General features: G+C 41.0%; 1 protein-coding gene across 1 annotated transcript in view; it reads right to left on the bottom strand.

Moving 5' to 3' along the window:
• LOC117471385 (CUB and sushi domain-containing protein 1-like) overlaps positions 1-18,746 on the bottom strand; it is a 385,022-nt gene that overhangs the window by 71,850 nt on the left and 294,426 nt on the right. The window contains exons 29-32 of the mRNA XM_034116353.1: positions 18,374-18,565; positions 15,818-15,956; positions 11,776-11,963; positions 9,115-9,309 (exon numbers count right to left, since the gene is read on the bottom strand). Coding sequence (XP_033972244.1) covers positions 9,115-9,309; positions 11,776-11,963; positions 15,818-15,956; positions 18,374-18,565 — 714 coding nt within the window. The remainder of the gene's footprint in view (positions 1-9,114; positions 9,310-11,775; positions 11,964-15,817; positions 15,957-18,373; positions 18,566-18,746) is intronic.

The raw sequence follows: 18,746 nt of genomic DNA, 5'->3' as shown, positions 1-18,746 counted from the left end.
TGGGACGAGTGAGAATTTAATGAGCGTACAATATTTTCTATAGAAATCTCACCAGATAAATCGTATACACATAACATAAAGACGTGCAGGAGAGCTGCAATGAATCTCTTCAAAAAATAAAAATTAGCTTTGGAGAAATAAAGAGAGAGCAGAAAATTGACACAGTATCTGAAAATTCAATAACACCAAACAAAGAGGGCACTCTGAGTTATGGCCCCGTGGTCATTCAATTTCAACTTGAACTGATGTTCACTGAGTTACTAATGCACTTTGGTGATTGCACTTGTTTTGACAATAACAAATGAGCATTCGGCTGCAGTTACCTGGGATTCTAAGAAGCAGCAGCTGCATTATTTAAGAGATGGCTCAATACAGAAAAAAGGACAGCATAAGGTTAATGTCGAAACCAATACAATATTAAATTGCGTCCTTTTCCTTTCCTCATATCTACTAAAACCAAGTCATAAATATTCAGTTGTGACATGGTGTTAGTCATATCCATGGCAACGATTGAGGAAATCCTGTCTCATACGGTACCTTATCATCCAAACAGAACGACAGCCTTACAATCATGAAGGTCAGCATTTCAGGAACATAAGGGTCCACAACTGTTGAAAATGCCTAATTTTGCAAAGTATGTCATTGATGTTTTGGTAAATCTTTGTGAAAAATGTATTTCGGGTAGCTGAAGATTTACATATTTGCAAAAAAGTGTATTTGTATCCAAATGATACCAAAACCACTACACACGCACCACCTGCTCCAATGACAATTCCTAATAACTATATACATTTAAAAAATCCTTCGGTAAGTAAGATGACACTTTACTGAATGATAGGCACAGTATGTCATTTCAATGTTGTTTTAAGAACATATACTGTAGTAATAAGACTTTAAGTAACAGAGAGACACACAGACTTAGATTTATTAAAGGTCCCATGACATGGCCATTTCTACTGATCATAATTCCATTGTAGAGGTCTACTAGAATAGATGTATATTGTGCAATTTTCCAAACTCACATTGGTTTCTCATACAGCATCTCTGTACAGTATGTGTATTCACTCTCTGTCCTAAACGCCTTGTTGGAGCTCCTGCCCCCCCCCCCCTCCCTGTGAGCCCAGTGTGCTCTGATTGGTCAGCTCGCCCACTCTGTTCTGATGAGTCCACCACCGTTACAGCGGAACATCAGTGATTATGTGTTACAATGGCGTTTGTTAGCAACCAGAAAATGACACCAGTCATGACAAACAGATGAGAATGCTGCGTGGGGTCTGGGTGCCGTGTTGGCGGGACGTTGCAGGGCTCGCAAGGTGTTGTTTCCTGGTTGCTGCGTGGGGTCTGCGGGACACGGCGAGGCCCGGCCCGAGTTCGGCCGGAGCACACACACACACCCGCAGCCTGGCTGTGGGTCTCTGTGTGTGTACTTTGAGGGTTTGTCACTTTGCAGACCGTTTACATGCATAAAAAGCTGCATAACACACAAGGGGACGGGTAATAACCAGAAAAGCATGACATGGGACCTTTAAATATATGTTGCAGGTTACAATGTCTAAACAACAAAGTAACAATAATTTTGATCTACCCTGTACTGTAGTTACGGTAAAACTATGGTAATATAGGAACAACACTTCTGGCTGCCCAAACTGTTTCATCCCCTTTGTTCCCCTCAGCATTCAGAGAAATGATGTTGAAGTGAAGCATTCACATTTTATTCATGTGCCTCTTCCTATTTTTTTCCCTTCTCCTGGGAGCACTGCCCATTGCACTCAAAGCTGGCGAGTGTATCACTACTCTAATCTGTTATTCTGTTAAAAAATGGGATGTATTTGGATCAAAAGTTGTTTAGTTTAGCAGATATGTGTCCCCAAATATCACTTGGACCCTTGTGACTCCAAGGCTTTGTTATATAACGTGTTTTTGTTCTGTGTGTGTATGTGTGAACCAAATATCTAGCTGTGTTTTTAAATAGACTTCAGTTGAAACCTTATCATTTATTACATGAAATTATTGGAAAATATATATTTGTATCTTAAGTGATGCCTTTCATTGATTGACGGTAGATTGTGGATGGCTTAGAAATGGCACAATAGAGCAGTAGCTGATAGTAACTTAAAGGTCCCCTATTATACTGCTTTTCATCAATATATTACAGGTCTCAGATATATACAAAACATGTCTCTGAAGTGTTTGGCTCAAAATACAGAACAGATCATGCATTGCAGCATCCCATAATCTCCTCTGTTTCAAAAGTGCTGATTCTCTGTCTGTTACTTTAGATGAAAATAAGGAGTCACTCCCCACGCCCCTCTGAGAGATATTTGGTTAAAAAGAAAAGAACACAAAAAGGAGATTCAGGTGATAAGGTGCGGGGGGGTTACCTTGGTTGGTGATTGGCTAATGGTTACACAATCCAAAAAAATCGTTATGACATCATAAAGTGGCCAAAATCTGATCAGCTCATTTTTAGACAGGTTTTTATATAGAACAAAAAGTGAGCCAATGTCTTTTCCTGAAACTTTCAGAATCTCTTTACACAGAGGGGACACATGTTTATGTATAAGAGACATGAAAAAGTGGATTTTGCATAATAGGTGACCTTTAAAGGGGACCTATCATGCAAAATGCACTTTTTTGCACTTTTTGATGTCTTTTATACATAAACATGTGTCCCTGGTGTCAGGGAACTCAAAAAGCGTCAGAAAATAAAACCCTCTCTCTTTTCCTCCGTGCGCAAATCTCTGAAAAACGGGGCTACAACGAGCTGATCTAGATTTGCCATCCGATATGACGTTATTTACGTCATATCGGATGGCACCCAACTGGTGGACCCACGGCCCTATCAGAAAGTTGCTATCAGAATCAATGCCCGACGTGTTTTGGACGTAATATATTAGCAAGCATCGCTAACACTCAGAGCTAACCAGTACTGGAGAGAGCACATGTGTGAAGAAGCAGGAAATACAAAGGATCTCCCCTTGTGGTAAACCAGCAAGAGAGAAAGCCTTTGAGCTCCATAATGTTTCAGAAATAATCCTTGATGTGGTTTTGGCGTTTCATCACCGCAGCATTTATTTTAGACAGTATCTGTCGGGTCCCGCATGAGCAGGCATAAGCTCTGCCCCTTATTTTTTTTTTTTAAAAAGCTTTATACCCCGAATGAGCACTTTAGTAACAGGAAGTGAAATAGAGGGATATGAGGCATGGCTAGAATGGGTGATCTGTTTGGTATTTTGAGCAAAACACTTCATAGACATGTTTTTTATAATTTGTTATATATCTGAGACCTATGCTATTGACTAAATATTGCATGATAGGTGACCTTTAATATAACAAAAATTTAAAAACATCAATGAAAACCACAACCGTAGTGACATGATTCTTATTCCTTCCACTCAACAAAAACCCAGCAGGATAAAACACTTTAGTGAATGAATGTATGTGATGCCGAGCCCATGCACAGTGTGGGATCTCCTGTATCAGCATACTGCAATTTCTAAAAGCCTATTAATCCCTACTACCATTTCATGACCTACAAACCAAACTTAACACGCGCTTGATCCATCTTCAGCACCACCAAGAGAGTAAAAATCCTTGCAGGTGGGCGTGTGCAGGTCAGGCCGGCAGAGGTCCATTAAATTAGTGTAAGTGTCTGTGAGTGTGTGTGTGTGTGTGTGGGGGGGGTGTGTGTGTGTGTGTGTGTGTGTGTATGTTTGGACAACAGCAGCAAATAGCACATCTGTCAACGTCATCCCCCAAACACACACTCCCATTGTGTACTCTTATCTCACCTCTTCTTGCCTCTTCACTTTTTTTCTTGTTGCGGTTGCTAGTGTGCGTACCGCTGGGGCGCGGTGCCATGTCCACCCTCGTACACGCTGTGATCCCTAACAGACTTTAATTATCATCACCTCTGTGCTCAGTGAAAATGTGAGAGCACAAGGGGGCGGAGGTTAAAGTGTTGTATAAAAAAGGGACAGCACTCTGTAAATGAATATGTTGCCTAGGTCTTATAGGCCTGCCTGTGGCCATTAACATGTACGGATTTGATTTTACATGTATTGTCTTGTAAAAAGTAATAAAAGCCTTAATGTTATTAACAATGTTTGATAAAAATCACCCTTTTAAAACAACTTGCTGAGGGACATAGGTCGACTGAGCATGTTAAAAATGTTCCAGCTCCTTCAGCTCTTTTCTTTTGGATGATTTTGAACACCCACTTGAGGGTTATTCCCTCAAGCCTCCAGCATTTCAGTGGAAACTGTGCATTAAGGGCTCAAAATTCCACTGGAGAGCCCTGAAGCACTTTCCGATTTCACAGTGGGACAGCCTGAGCCCTTGTGGACTTATCAGGAACACATGTCAAAGCCTATGAGACAGTGAGTGTGGACACTGAGACGTGGCCTGTACTCTCGTCTGAGACTTGGCTCAGTAATACAGATTTGCATGCCTAGAATAAAAAATACAGCTTGGTTTGGTATCTACTCCTTTGCTAGAGATGTGTTGTACTCCAACCAACTCCTCCGCCGCTTTCCCACTCCAACTCTTTCTACTTCTTCTTGTTTCCTAAAGCATCAAACTAATCACCTTCTTTTTTTCCTCTCTTTCTGTTCCCGCGCAATGGTATCGATTGATATTTTTTAGGATTGATTCTTGTTGTGTTGCAGCATTCACACCCTCAGGTCTAGAGGTCTTGTCTTGATCTACCCACATTCCCCCACTAGTGCTGCTCTAGGCTCAGGTGTCAGCCTTATCAAAAGCCTTCACACATATGAGCTTTGATCACTCACACCCTCTGACACACACACACAAATAAATGCAAAAAAATGCCATGCAAGTCACTCTCTTTCTCTCACACATTCCTGCACTTTGATCATCCACACACATCCACCTGAACTCACACGTACACTTTTGTAGTCCTACCTCTCACAGTCTGTATCTCATTTTCCTTTTTCCTCTCTGCACGCACACACACACACACACACACACACACACACACACACACACACACACACACACACACACACACACACACACACACACACACACCACACACACACACACACACACACACACACACACACACACACACACACACACACACACACACACACACACACCACACACACACACACACACCACACACACACACACACACACACACACACACACACACACACACACACACACACACACACACACACACACACACACACACACACACAGCAATGCTTTTGGAGGGGTCGTGAGAGAACAGGAACATATTTTAAAAAATGTCCTAAACCTTTAAGAAGAGTTGCAATTCTTCTGGAGTCTTTTTCAGCACAATAAACAGAACAGTTATAGTGACTTACAGAGAGTAGATAAAAAGCAGTTTTAAACATTTTTTAAAAACATTTTTAACATTTTCAACATCGTGGATAATCCAACGTCTGGAATGCTTTTGGTGTCATCCTAGATGGAGAAAATAACCAACATCCCACGCTTTTTGAGCCAAATACGCAACTGCGTGTGTTAATAATTGCATGGGGGTTCGGGTCGGTTTGCGGATCTTGTGCCGACGGGTCGGGTCTGTTTGCGGAACTAATTGGCAATATGTGCGGGTGGCGGGGCGGGTTCGGTATTGCACGTCGTGGGTACAGGGCGGGAGTGGGTCTTGAAAATCAGACGGGATGGGGATGCAATGTAGACAGGAATAAACGCAGATCATCCTCTGGCTGCAGCCTTGACCGGTACTTGCTTTTGATCAACGTCAATGCGGAAAACCCGCACTCACACAGGAAGGTGGAGGTGAAGGGAATGAGCACTTTTACAGCCTTTTTGGCGAGTTGGGGGAACTCGGTCTCCACAGTCCACAGACAGCCAAAAGTGTGCAAGTGACACTTTACTAATCTTTTTCTCGTTATTTTTTTCTCCCGCTGCGCCTCCCCTAAAGCTCTCTGAAAACCGCTGGTCTAAATCCTCTAAATGGGGCCACAATTTACCAAACTTGTTCATGTACAGTATCATATGCCAACAACAATCTATGTGATAATGTATACAGCACAAAATAAATTGTGTCCAGTTGTGTCTTTCTAATATTTAAACATATAGTATATTTTTTTACTTTGACCATTCAAGTGTGTTTGCATTATTAACCGTGAGAGGTATTCTACACTTTGGGATTAGTGTGCATTTGTGTGTGAATACTTCCTCTAGGTGGCACTCTGTAATAGCTGCCTCTCTCTCTCGCTCTGTACCTCTCTGTCTCTCACACACACACACGCACGCAAACACACACACACACACACACACACACACACACACACACACACACACACACACACACACACACACACACACACACACACACACACACACACACACACACACACACACACACACACACACACACCACACACACACACACACACACACACACACACACACACACACACACACACACACACACACACACACACACACACACACACACACACACCCTATCAACAGTCACGGAGAATTCCTTCTTACTCGCACCAGCTCTTAGTTACCATGGAAACCAATAAAAGAGCGGTTTAAGATGGGATGTGTGTGTGTTTGTGCGTGTGTGTGTGTGTGTGTGTGAGAGAGAGAAACAGAGAGAGAGTAAATCAGACAGAGTCAGAGGACGTAAGAGCATGCTAGAATAAGGGAGAGAGAGGATAAAATAACAGGAAGTGAGAAATAGTTACAGAGAAAAGGAAACGGAAGAAGGTGAAAGAGGAAAGTGTGAGGGCATCAAAAGAGGAGAAGAGAGGAGACAGAGGGAGTGTAAGTGGGGATGTATTATTTAAAGAGGTCTCACCCCATCTAATGAGTTTGGTCTAAAAGCCCCAGGAGCTGCCCAAAGAAAGAGAGAGAGACAGGCAGACAGACACACTTCTAACTATGTGGTGAGAAAATCCAATGTGCAATATGAACAGAGAGCAAGATGACTGTGAAGGACTGGATTTAGTTAAATTGTTATGCTTTGATTATGTGACTGTCCTTAAGTGTAGAGTGTGACTGCTATCTCTGCAGATCCATCTATGAATCTGGGACACAGCAAGGGTCTCGACCAGGAACCAAATCCAAGTCTGTCTCACTGTGAGAAAACGACAAATAACTCCATTGAAGAATACAGGGTCAGGCAAGAGCTTCTAAAACACAGTCCCAAAGAAAAATGTGGATAAAACAATGGTTTCTGTACTATATAAATGTACAATAATATAATACATATTTGTTAAGTCTTGAGTTGGTATAGTTGCCAATATGATACTCTGTCTCTGTTCTCAGATAGGACAAACACAGTGTTATAAGGTCATTCTTCCAGCGTAATGATCTGTGAAGCAACACTAAAAGCTGCAGAGTATACATTTTAACAACAGTAACAAGCTGACAGAAACACACCTTATACTATCATTATGTCAAAATCAATTCCAGTAAAAGAACATTAATCAATTCTAGCTGAAGTTTCGAGTAGTTTCAAATCCTTTTTTTTGATAGAGGACCATTAGGTGTTGTTCCATTTATAGCCATCAAATGTGTATGAAATATCGATACTTGGCTTCTGTTCACAAATACATTATTGTGGATAAAGGCATCTAAATATTACACCGAATCAATTTCAGCTCCACTTTATGTGCTAATGAATACAAGTTCTTTATGTTGCCACCAAGAAGTTCTGGTCATGTTCCCGAACACTGGAATAGCTTTTGTTTAGCACATCGCAGAAGGGGAGCAGGTTACGTATTCACTGATCAAGTACCCGACCAAATAACTAACTAACTGTTTGTGTAGTTAAATTATGTGCTGAATTACCAACTATCTGATGGCCAGCTTGCTAGTTGGTTAAATCGAAAGACTGCCATATTACTTTAAATTCATGAAATCTAAGTGTAAAACTAAAATGTAGGAATTGAACTTCCTGTCAATTTTGTCATTTTCCTGTTATTTATCTAATTGTTGGGTTCGAGACCACAGCTGGACAAAGATGTTATATAGTTTAGTAACTGTAACACATATACAGTTGATAAGTGGCAGTATCATCTTGAAATAAACTGAAAGAAAGTGAACATAACATTAAATGACATGAGAAGTTGTTTTGCTTGGTTGCTGTGCTCAAATAGCTACTCTGGATACAATAAACTCATCTTTATTCTCTACAAAAACCTATACAGTAATCCCACTTTATATTGTCCCACAGACATTATTAAACACAGCTTCATATGAGCTTTTCTAAGTGTTTGAAGCATAAGTACTGTAAGTCTGTACTGTGTGTGTGTGTGTGTGTGTGTGTGTGTGTGTGTGTGTGTGTGTGTGTGTGTGTGTGTGTGTGTGTGCATATATGTGTTTGTGCTCATTTAAAATGCTTTCCTTGTCCTGCCACCTCGCTCTGCGGCTTATTTGAATATTTACCTTTGGCACCAGGCCAGGTCTGTCACTGCGAGACAAACACACACACACACACACACACACCCATATCACAAATACACTTGAATGGCAGTTTGGCAGGTGTCACTTCCTTGGCTCTCTGAGCTGTCAATCAATTAGACAGGTCAGCCCTCCAATCCCTGACAGACTCTCAGTCTGTCTCTGAAGTTCTCACACACACACACACACACACACACACACGCACACACACACACACACACACACACACACACACACACACACACACACACACACACACACACACACACACACACACACACACACACACACACACACACACACACACACACACACACACACACACACACACACACACACACACACACACACACACACACACACACACACACACACACACACACACACACACACACACACACACACACACACACACACACACACACACACACACACACACAGCAGTTCTTGGCCCAACCTCACATCATAGCAAGTACTTAAAAATATAAGCATCTTAAAGGTGGCACAACAGTTATATTGGCATTTATGAGATTGTCCTATTGAACCGTGAAAGCTGGCCATTGAGTGTTTGTGCACGCAGATTGTTTTTTTTAAACAATTTATCATAAGCGATATTTCCCCCCATGACATTTTCATCATCATGGTGTTTGTAAAGCTGCAGTTATTGTATGTCTCTCCTACCTTTACATGTTGGCAGTGCCCTGTCCCACGCAGGCTTCCCATCATTCCCCATGACACAGGTGATGCTTTCCCCGCCCATTGTTGTGTAGCCATGGTGACAGTTGTAGGAGACCTGAGATCCCAGTTTATAGTCATATCCGGTCCGACTGCCGTTCATAATGTTACCAGGGTCAAAACAGGCCTCTCTTGGTTTTTCTGTGGAGAATGGGGAGTAAAAGTTAGTGTTATCGAAAAAGGACAAGGACCAACTATTTTGAATATCACTAAACTACTAATGTTTGGATTTTTTCATAATATTTGTATCGGTAAATTCATGAGATCTCTTATCAGCACCTGGCAATGTATCAGTTTCCCATGCGGTGAGGGAAAGGGCTCAGTAACAGGCATAGTTTCTATCCAATTGATGGCAAATGAATGCTTTTTCGTTACAATTTGAATAAACTAGTGCATTTCCTGTTTCAAATATGCTTCAGTATTTCTGTTTGCAGATTTCTTGAGAAACGCTAATCCAGACAACGTCACACTAAACACTTCCTTGGGTTCTGAGCAATACACCTGCCGTGACAGGGTCACATCTAGAAATGCTGGAGTTCACCTATCATTTGGGTGCAATACATCACAAGAATCACAAGACAGCAAACTGTTCCCAGAATGCCATTCAGCAGTGTAACAGTTAATAGGGGTCCCCTCTTTGTACCCTACATAACACATTACTAATACATATGACCCATTGATCTTTAGAGCACACTTGCCAAGTGCACACATATAAACAGACATGCATTTGAGTTAATTATTAACTCTAAATTGTGCCTAAAATGTCAATGCAGCTCAATAAAGGACATTTTCAGCTTCCATCAGGGGTCAAAACTATTGGAGGGACTTGACAGGCTGCTATTTGTAGACTAATATAGATCATATAGAATATTTGCTTTTATATCATCTCCCCCTTGGGAGAGGAAGGAACAAATAAGGGTAATTGTGGAGTCAAGACAACTCAAAACTGTCTTGGCTATTTATGACTTGGTACTGGGCCAGCTTGTTTGCTTTACTGTGATCGCCCAATAACAGTGAGATATTGGGCCTGACAGAGGAAAACCGCCAGACAGAGAGAGATGGAGGGCGAGATGGAAGTGAAACAGGGAGATGATTAAGGTTGTATTTTAATTAGAGAGATGGCAGAAGAAAGGTAGTGAATTAATGACAAAAGTACAGAGGTGTGAGGCAGCGTGAGGAGACAGACAACAGAGAAGGAGATAATCTTTTTTTAATTAGAGATAAATGGAGTGAGAGAAACACGAGGAAAAATACTTCATAAAATTTGACAGAGCAGATCTAGTCTCTAGTCAGTCAAACAACTAATCATCAGCTCCGCATTGTCTGTGGCTGTTAAATCACCCCCAGTCAAGCAACATCTGTAAAACCAGTATGAGTCACAATCTGTGAAAGTAAGAAAGTCATGGGCTGACATGGAATAGCAGCCGTTTCAACTGGAAAACTCTTCTAATAAACAGAAAGGGAGAAATGACTTGAGTAAGATATAATCCAGTCTACAGAACACTCCTGTATCAAATGTTTTATACTCAACATCAATGTCAATCCAAATATTTATCAAATACAGGGGCAGGTTTAGGATTAAAATGTAGAGTGAGAGCATTTCACATTGACTTTGCGTCGGCAATCTGTGTGTGTTGAACTAATTTACTCAGACAGGAGCTCATTACACAGTCAGCTCCTGAGCTGAACCTAGGACTGCCCTCTACGACACACTCTGCAAGTGAAGTACAACTCATCGGCAGTTCAGCAGTGGGATGTATATAGATGCAGAAATGCAGCAACTCACTTACTGTAAATGCCATAACATTTACTTAAAAGCAAAGTTCAGTTGCCGTCTGTGGTGATTTAAAAGTTCAATGATGGTGAAGTGAGATAATGTAAGTTTGATAAATGGGAAGCAACAACCTTTAACCACTTTAAGTTTAAATTACACTTATCAGATCTTGTGTTCATTATTAATTATCACATTTTTCTAATAATCGATGTTTTAGTTTAAAAAAAGCCAATATTTAATTGCATACTCCTGCATCAATCACAAGCAAACTGAGACTCTAGCCAGATGTATCTGTCGACACATTCAGCACATGTTTGGGCTCTATCTGCCCTATACAAAATCATAGTCTGCCCTATACAATATTAAAAGTATAAATGTAATACAGCACTGATTTCTCCTGCAATCCATCACATATAATAATCACAGCTACAGTAGTTACTGGCCTATTTTTGTAGCTTTGAACTTAATCAGGCCCAGAATCGAGTGCCAATTTATTACTTTTGCTGCGACGAAAACTGTCACCTATTATTACTAAGACTACATATACTGGGCTTTTACTAATGCAGCTTCCCTAATACTGCTATACTATAATACTAATACTACTTCTACTACTTCTGTTTCTAATAATACTGCAGTTAAAGTTCTACTACCACTGTGATGAGTACTACTTTAACTGTGAATTATCGTTCTACTTCTTGCTTTACGTGTACTACCACAACTAACAATTGTCTGCAAATTAGACTGCTTTGAAACATTTCCTAAGAACAATTTCAAGAGGAAAAATAAACAAGGACTTTGTATTAAAAGCACAGTTTTTTTTGGGGTGTAATTACCTCTGAATTCGATGGCGAACCCAGACATGCCCAGTGAGGCGTCCGATCTGAACGCCAGGAAGAGACTGTTACTGCTGCTCTCTATTCGCTCTGGGGCCTGGTTGCCTTGGAGACTTGCTAGTAACGGCCCATTAGAGTCTTCACCCTCGTAGATGTGCAGGAAGTCGTAACTTGGCTCCATGTTGAAACTGGGGTAGAAAACAAAAAGAAACTTGGGGTTAAGAATCCAGCAAGAGTGTCTGCATAGTTTGTTTGTGCTCGTTTTTCAAATTCTCTAATCAAATGATGTATGTTGTATTCAAACGGTTGTATAATTCATCTAATGACTGCCAATTAGTGTGTGCTATCACTCTTCTAATGGTCTGTTATCTCACCTTCATTTTGACATGTTTACTGGGTTTTTTATTAAGTGGATTACAAATGTAAACTTTAAATATTTATTGTTGGTTTTCTCTTGAATAATTGAATACGGCAATATATTGTCAAAAATAATTTAACTTCATAGATATTTAACAAACATAACAATGGTGTGTGTGCTGCTGCAGAGCCGTCGTGCTGCATCATATGAATATTATATTGGAGAAACTGTTGTCTCACTGTGAAAGTGTTTGTCAAGATCTATTTTGATTTATATCCTCATTATGTACATGCATGTGTTTGTTTGGCACAACATATTATATGTAACCTGCAGCCCAACCCTACAGTAGCTCCTAAAGCATATTTCTTGGTAAAAGTTTTTCTGGTTTTCACTTCGACAGCTTTTCCTCTTCTCTCCATACATAGGTGAAGACATGTAGTCCTCGTAAGGGTAAAAGTCCAACAACAAACACACACACAAGGTCTTAGTGTATGTTACGTTAGCACAGTCTCGTATCTGTCAAAAATGTGTCTGTAAGTGTACAGACTAACAAATATATATATATATATTAATAAACCTCCCTCTATGGTTTCTTGAGTGTGTATGAGCTCGGCCTACTACCTGTCTGGTACAACTACACCTTACACCTTAGTGTTGTGGAAGTCAAGGGACTTAACTGTGTGTGTGTGCGTGTGCGTGTGTGTGTGCGTGTGCGTGTGCGTGTGCGTGTGTGTGTCAGAGCAAAGGTAGATAAGAGAAGGAGGTGATGAAACATTTCCACATTTCATCAATCCTGGCTATCTTACACTGGCTTTTAGGTTTGATTTGAAGATAATAGTGATTACTTACAAAGCCCTGAGAGGCCTTGCCCCATGTAATGTATCGGATCTTTTATTGCCCTATGTCCTTTGTCGCACCCTGAGGTCGTCTGATGCGTCCTTCTTTGTTGTTTTTAGGTTCAGATTCATACTCTACAGTAGACTCTGAAAATGACCAGCCTGAGGTGATCATGGCTGTAAACTTTGTCGGATCGTTTACATCACTTTCAAACCCTAGTATTTTAGAATTGATTTTTAGTTATTTATTTATGTTTAGGGAACTCTAAGTTGGTTTTGATCTCTGTGTTTTATTCTCTGTTTTTAAGTTAATTTATTTTTCTTTGCATTTCAAATGTTGCTATTGTGAAGCACTTGTATATTAATTATTAATCATGTACAAAATGAAACCTTTTTATGTCACAAGCACTCACATAATAAAACAGGCATGCAAGGAACATTTCAAACATCTTCCAAATCAAGGTTAGGAAATGAAACACATACGTTTTGCGTTGAAGTAAAAAAGAATACCATAGAGGCCAGACACAAAAAGACAATCAATAATTTATGAGTTTGGGCAAAGTATGTATTTAAGAAGTACAAAAGAATACCAAAGTTCAAATAAGTATAAAGAATGCTCATGTTTAAGCCCTGTGTATCTATGTGGTACAGAATGGGCTTAACTGCACATAAGCCCTTTTGCCACTGACAAAGCATTAAAATGATCCGTGCTAATACCTTTTGCATTAGTGATACATCCTTGTCTGAATTCTAAAGCTACTAAATGTCAAGAACATAAAGATCTCACAGAGCAAAAAATGGGACAACAACATAACCTCTCATGACCGCATGTGTCTGTTAAGACTTCAATTCAAATTAAGAGCAATGCTGAAAACTTAGTACATTTTTTACTAATTAATGATGTATGTATCTCCATCTCTGTTTTTGGCTGCTAACTTTTAAGCACTACCATAAAAGAAAGGTCCGTTTTATGTGGACACTAACATTATCGTTTTGTGACACCACAAACTTCATTCTCACGATATTTAAGTAACAGTGATTTGATTCAAAAACTGAACAAAGGAATGAATCATCACAAATTGGGTCAAATTGTAGTCCAGCTGTGTTTATAAAAACAAAATTACTAGGTTCGAATTGGACATACAATGAAAAAAGAAAATGCACACAGCATTCACAAAACAATCAAATTCAAGACAACTTAATTCAAAGTAAAATAAAAACTGTCTAACTGTTAGTAAAGAAGGGAATTATCTTTCCAGCTGAAAAACATGAAGCCAAAATTGGGTCATTTTTTCTCCTTTGGCTATCTGGAGTTAGTCCGCTTTGCTTTTATCTCCTTTGCTACATGTGAAACTCCAATCTTAATTTTCGCCTTAGTCACAAGCCCCTAACCACTGTGACTTGTAAAAATATTCACCACTGAGGCACAATCAGGACGGGAAATGTAAATAAACACTGCCCTATTACCAAAAAACAAAACACAGAAACACTGAGAAATCCCTTTCTCTTTACTCCCGAAGATCACTCTCCAAATCAAGGCAAACGACGTTTATCTGCCAACATATGTAAAAAGTTCATACAATTCTATTTTCTCATATTATGAATCCTGTCTTCAACGATGCATAGGAAATGGATCATACATTTGCACTGAATGTAAACAAATGTATAAAATTGAGAGATGAGATAATCTCACCACAAACCAAACATTAAATTACAATAGTTATGTCAGTGGATTTGAATGTAGTTTTTCAGACAGATTAAGCTTTCCTGACCCAAATGGGTTTATTAGTTACCTTAATGATCCTTTACTGAGTGTTAGTTTACATTAGACTGAACTGGACCTGATTCCTGACGATACAGCACAGACCTCCTTCACACTGTAACGGCCCGTCCACACGGCGGCGAGCGTTGAAGCTTGCCGGCGTGCGTGTCTGAAGCTCGACCAACAACCAATCACATGAATCTCCCGCCCCGGACACACAAGCACGCGGTTTGATTGGCTAGAGCTTGTACTGGCATATGATTCGATTGGCTGACGCTTCCGTCGAAGCTTCAAAAGTAGAACATCGCGAGCAAAGCGAAGCGATGGAACCACAATGCAGTTCGGCAAAGCGTGACGTCACCCCATTCAAAGTGAATGGGCAGAAGCGTTGAAGCTTCAACGCACGCCGCCGTGTGGACGCTGCGTAAGGGACAGTGAGGCATGACATGTCTACTCTCACTAACTAAACTCATAAAACAAAGTCCATGGAGGGTTATACTTTTTTTAAATGTAAGCCAGAAGAAAAAAACACATTTCAAAAACAAATCTAATGGGACCCTGTTCAACCTCTAAATCTTTAAGTTCAAAATGTGTTGTGATTCCTCAGGTATTTGGGTCGACTAATTAGAAATGTCTTTAATGAGTGAGATCAGTGCTCTGCCCTGATGTGTTTGTTGCAGCCTCAACATGCACGAAAAGGTGTTGCCCTCTTATCCGTCTACTTTTATTGTAATATTATTTGTGATCTGTTAGCAATCCTTCTTCAACACCTAACAAATGTTTAATGAACACTGGTTTGTCATAAAGCAATCAGTTTATTTGATTAATATTTAGACACTTCTTATTGTTGCCTTCCTGATGCATCTAAGTCCACAAAAACATGGACAACTTTTTAAATATCAAATACAAGAGAGGAAAGTCTGAACTCTCACAGGAAACTCTAAACTCTAAATACATTGCTGTGTTGCAGTGTCTCTATAAGCACAGACGGGCTGCGTTCCTGGTGTAAAGCTTAAGAACACATATCAGGAAGGTACACAGTGCATACATAGATACAGAGCCAAGGTTTACATTTTGCCGGCTTACCTTTTGAAGATGAGAGCAATGACAAAGTCTGGGTTGACCCTGACTCTCCAATCACACTCTTTCCCCGCGGGGTAAGGCTGGGGGTAGTTAGGAGACAGAATTACTCCTGAGGGGCCGCTGACGTTACCCCCACATGTCGCTGGAGACAAATAGTAAGAGAGAGACAGAGAGAAGAAGGTAGAAAGGGAAAGAGAAGAAGAAAGATGATTACGCAGCATTGGCCTTGGGGTAATTTAGAAAGAGAATCACTCCTGGTTGACCACACATATTGCCCCCACAGGGCGGCATAGTGGAAGAGAGTTAGTTAGCGATGGGAAGTATGGCAGAGGTTGGTTAGAAGAGACAAAATGACTCCCAGGTGGGCCGTTGATAAAACCTCCACAGGTAGCTGAAGAGGTTGAAAGAGCAAAAAGGAGATAGAGGGAGAGACTGTGAGATTTAGACAAAGTGTGAGGCTGGGGGTAGTTAGCAGAGAGAATCACCCCAAGCGGTCCTGTTATCCCACAACAAGCCAGAAAGCAGGAAAGAGATATTGGCAAGAGAGACAGAGAGATGCATTCAAGCAGCAATTTGGTGATGTGAAGAAAGCATTTGAAACATGGAGAGGTGTCTTGGGGGTGGCAGGTGGGTGTGAACGGATTATCAACCCTGAAATAGAGGTAAACAAAGGCATTAATAGTTGCAAATCACTCACAGACACACACACACTCACGCTCTTGGTTTAATCTGAGGAGCGTTTGAACACCCAGGGATTCACCTCCCGAGAGTGCAGGAGAGAGAAGCGTACGCAGGCTAAGCTAAGAGACAAAGATTTACGCCCTACATTTTATCTACAGTCGCGCAAAACGTGAGGTCACTGGTAAAGAGTCAGAGGCAATATCAGGAACAAAGCATAATGTGTTTCACAGGCATGGTTACAAGGCAAGTCTCTGTGAGCGTGCTTCAGGACTTCCCAACACGGCTGGCTGATAAAGAGAGGGGAAGGAACATAAAGGGAGCTCCAGGGTCACCACGGTGATAGATGTTGCAGGAATATTCCCCAACTTGCTAATGTTGTTAAATTCAACATTTCAGCTGTGTCTTATTTTATACCTAATCCTGCTTAGTAACAATAAAAACAAGCAGCCCCACACCTTTATGGTTATCTCTGGTGATTTTCCTCATCCATCTAAGAACGACTCAACACTAGATATTTCCTGTGCAAGGTAATTGGTCCGGCAGTGGCTCAGTCAGTAGGGGCTTGGACTGTGAGCCTTAGGGTCACCGGTTCAAGTCCCCGACCAGACCTGAATATAGAGTGTGGAGTGCTACTTGGAGAGGTGACAGTTCATCTCCTGCCCTGCCATGGTGCCCTTGAGCAAGGCACCGGACACCCCCCCACCCCCCCTGCTCCCCGGGCGCTGTACAATAGCTGCCCACTGCTCCTAGTACTAGACTCCTGGTACTAGGATGGGTTAAATGCAGAGAACACATTTCACTGTGTGTGCTGTGTGCTCTGCATGTGTGACCATTAAAGAGGGTTTCATTCTATCGATTCTATGATTCTATCGATTCTAATTGCACATAAAATAACTGGATCCAGCATGTATCACCCAAAAAAGGCATGTAGTTTAGCAGCATCAAACTACCGGCTGGAAAGTGTGGTCAGGAATGTGCTACAGGCTTCTTTTGCACTAAAATGGGATTTCTAACTTGTACGGTGAGGATACTGAATGGCTCTTGCTGCATTACAGATATCATCTTTTACTTGCACTGACTCTGCTATTCCTGTACCTTCTCAAGAAAGTCAGTCTTCCCCTCCTTCCTTCTTTAAGAGAAGAGAGTCAAGTGTGTCAGAAGGAGCCGATAAAGGAAAGACACCCAAAGAAGAAGAACTGCAGCCCAATTGTGTGAATGAGGTGTGGAGTGGGATGCGGAAGCTCTCTGGGTTATAAGCAGCAGGTGGGCCAGATGGTTGTGATGATATGAGAAAAAAAGAGAAAAAAAGCATTGTTGTTTTTCAAAGCTTTCAAATAGCAACCCTTTGACAGATTCCTGCGTCATTCCGTTTTTTCTCCAACCCTATCTCTCCTCTTCTGAATTGTTGTGTGGTCCATAGCGACACTGCTGAATACTTATCCAAACCTTAGTTCTTTCAGCACTTGTTCTGATCTTAAAGACCAAGCATCCAGAATGAATGGCAGCATCATTTGGGATTGGAGATCCTCTCACCAACAAGCCTGGGTTGATGTGCCTTCAGAGAGGTGTATCAGATGTGGCAGAACAACACAGAGAGCTGTTTGTTGTCTGCTCTCTACACTTGAGATTTAAGATACACCTTTGGATCATTCCTCTTCCTAAAGGCTCTGCACTTGGTGTTTCATTGTTTGATGTATTCATTGGAGCTTCAAATGGACGTTATCTAAAATCTTAATATCCATATTTAGTCTCCCTTTTTTAATGTGCAGTATGACATTGAAGTCTCCAACTCATTAATGTCAGAGCACAGTATCATTTTTTTAATTTAATGTAATCTCAGTTTGGCAGTCAGTTATCTACAGATAAATGTACACCTACCGATACACATTGGGGGGTCAGGTTGCCAGTAGAATCTGTTATCCATCCGTACACATGTGATGGTGTCGGAGCCTTGCAGCTGGTATCCTGGGTCACACTGGAAGGTCGTACTGTCTCCAGGCTCCTTACTGTCGCCGTATCGAGAACCATTCACAGGGATGCCGGGGTCATTGCACGTTGTTGCTGTAGTGGCTGGAGAAAGTGAGACGGACAAGGTGAGACAGTTATTGACCTACTGTTGATTGGAGGACACTATCAGTACTATCAATAATATTCATATCGTATTTTTACTGTTGAAGATAGCAAGGAGTTAAAGTGACAACTTCAACTGACCAGTTAGAGACTAAATGATAAGTTCCTTTAGGTGCAATGA

Source organism: Trematomus bernacchii, unplaced genomic scaffold (genome assembly GCF_902827165.1).
Source record: "Trematomus bernacchii unplaced genomic scaffold, fTreBer1.1, whole genome shotgun sequence".
Classification (NCBI taxonomy): domain Eukaryota; kingdom Metazoa; phylum Chordata; class Actinopteri; order Perciformes; family Nototheniidae; genus Trematomus; species Trematomus bernacchii.
This window is presented reverse-complemented; position numbering and strand designations above follow the sequence as displayed.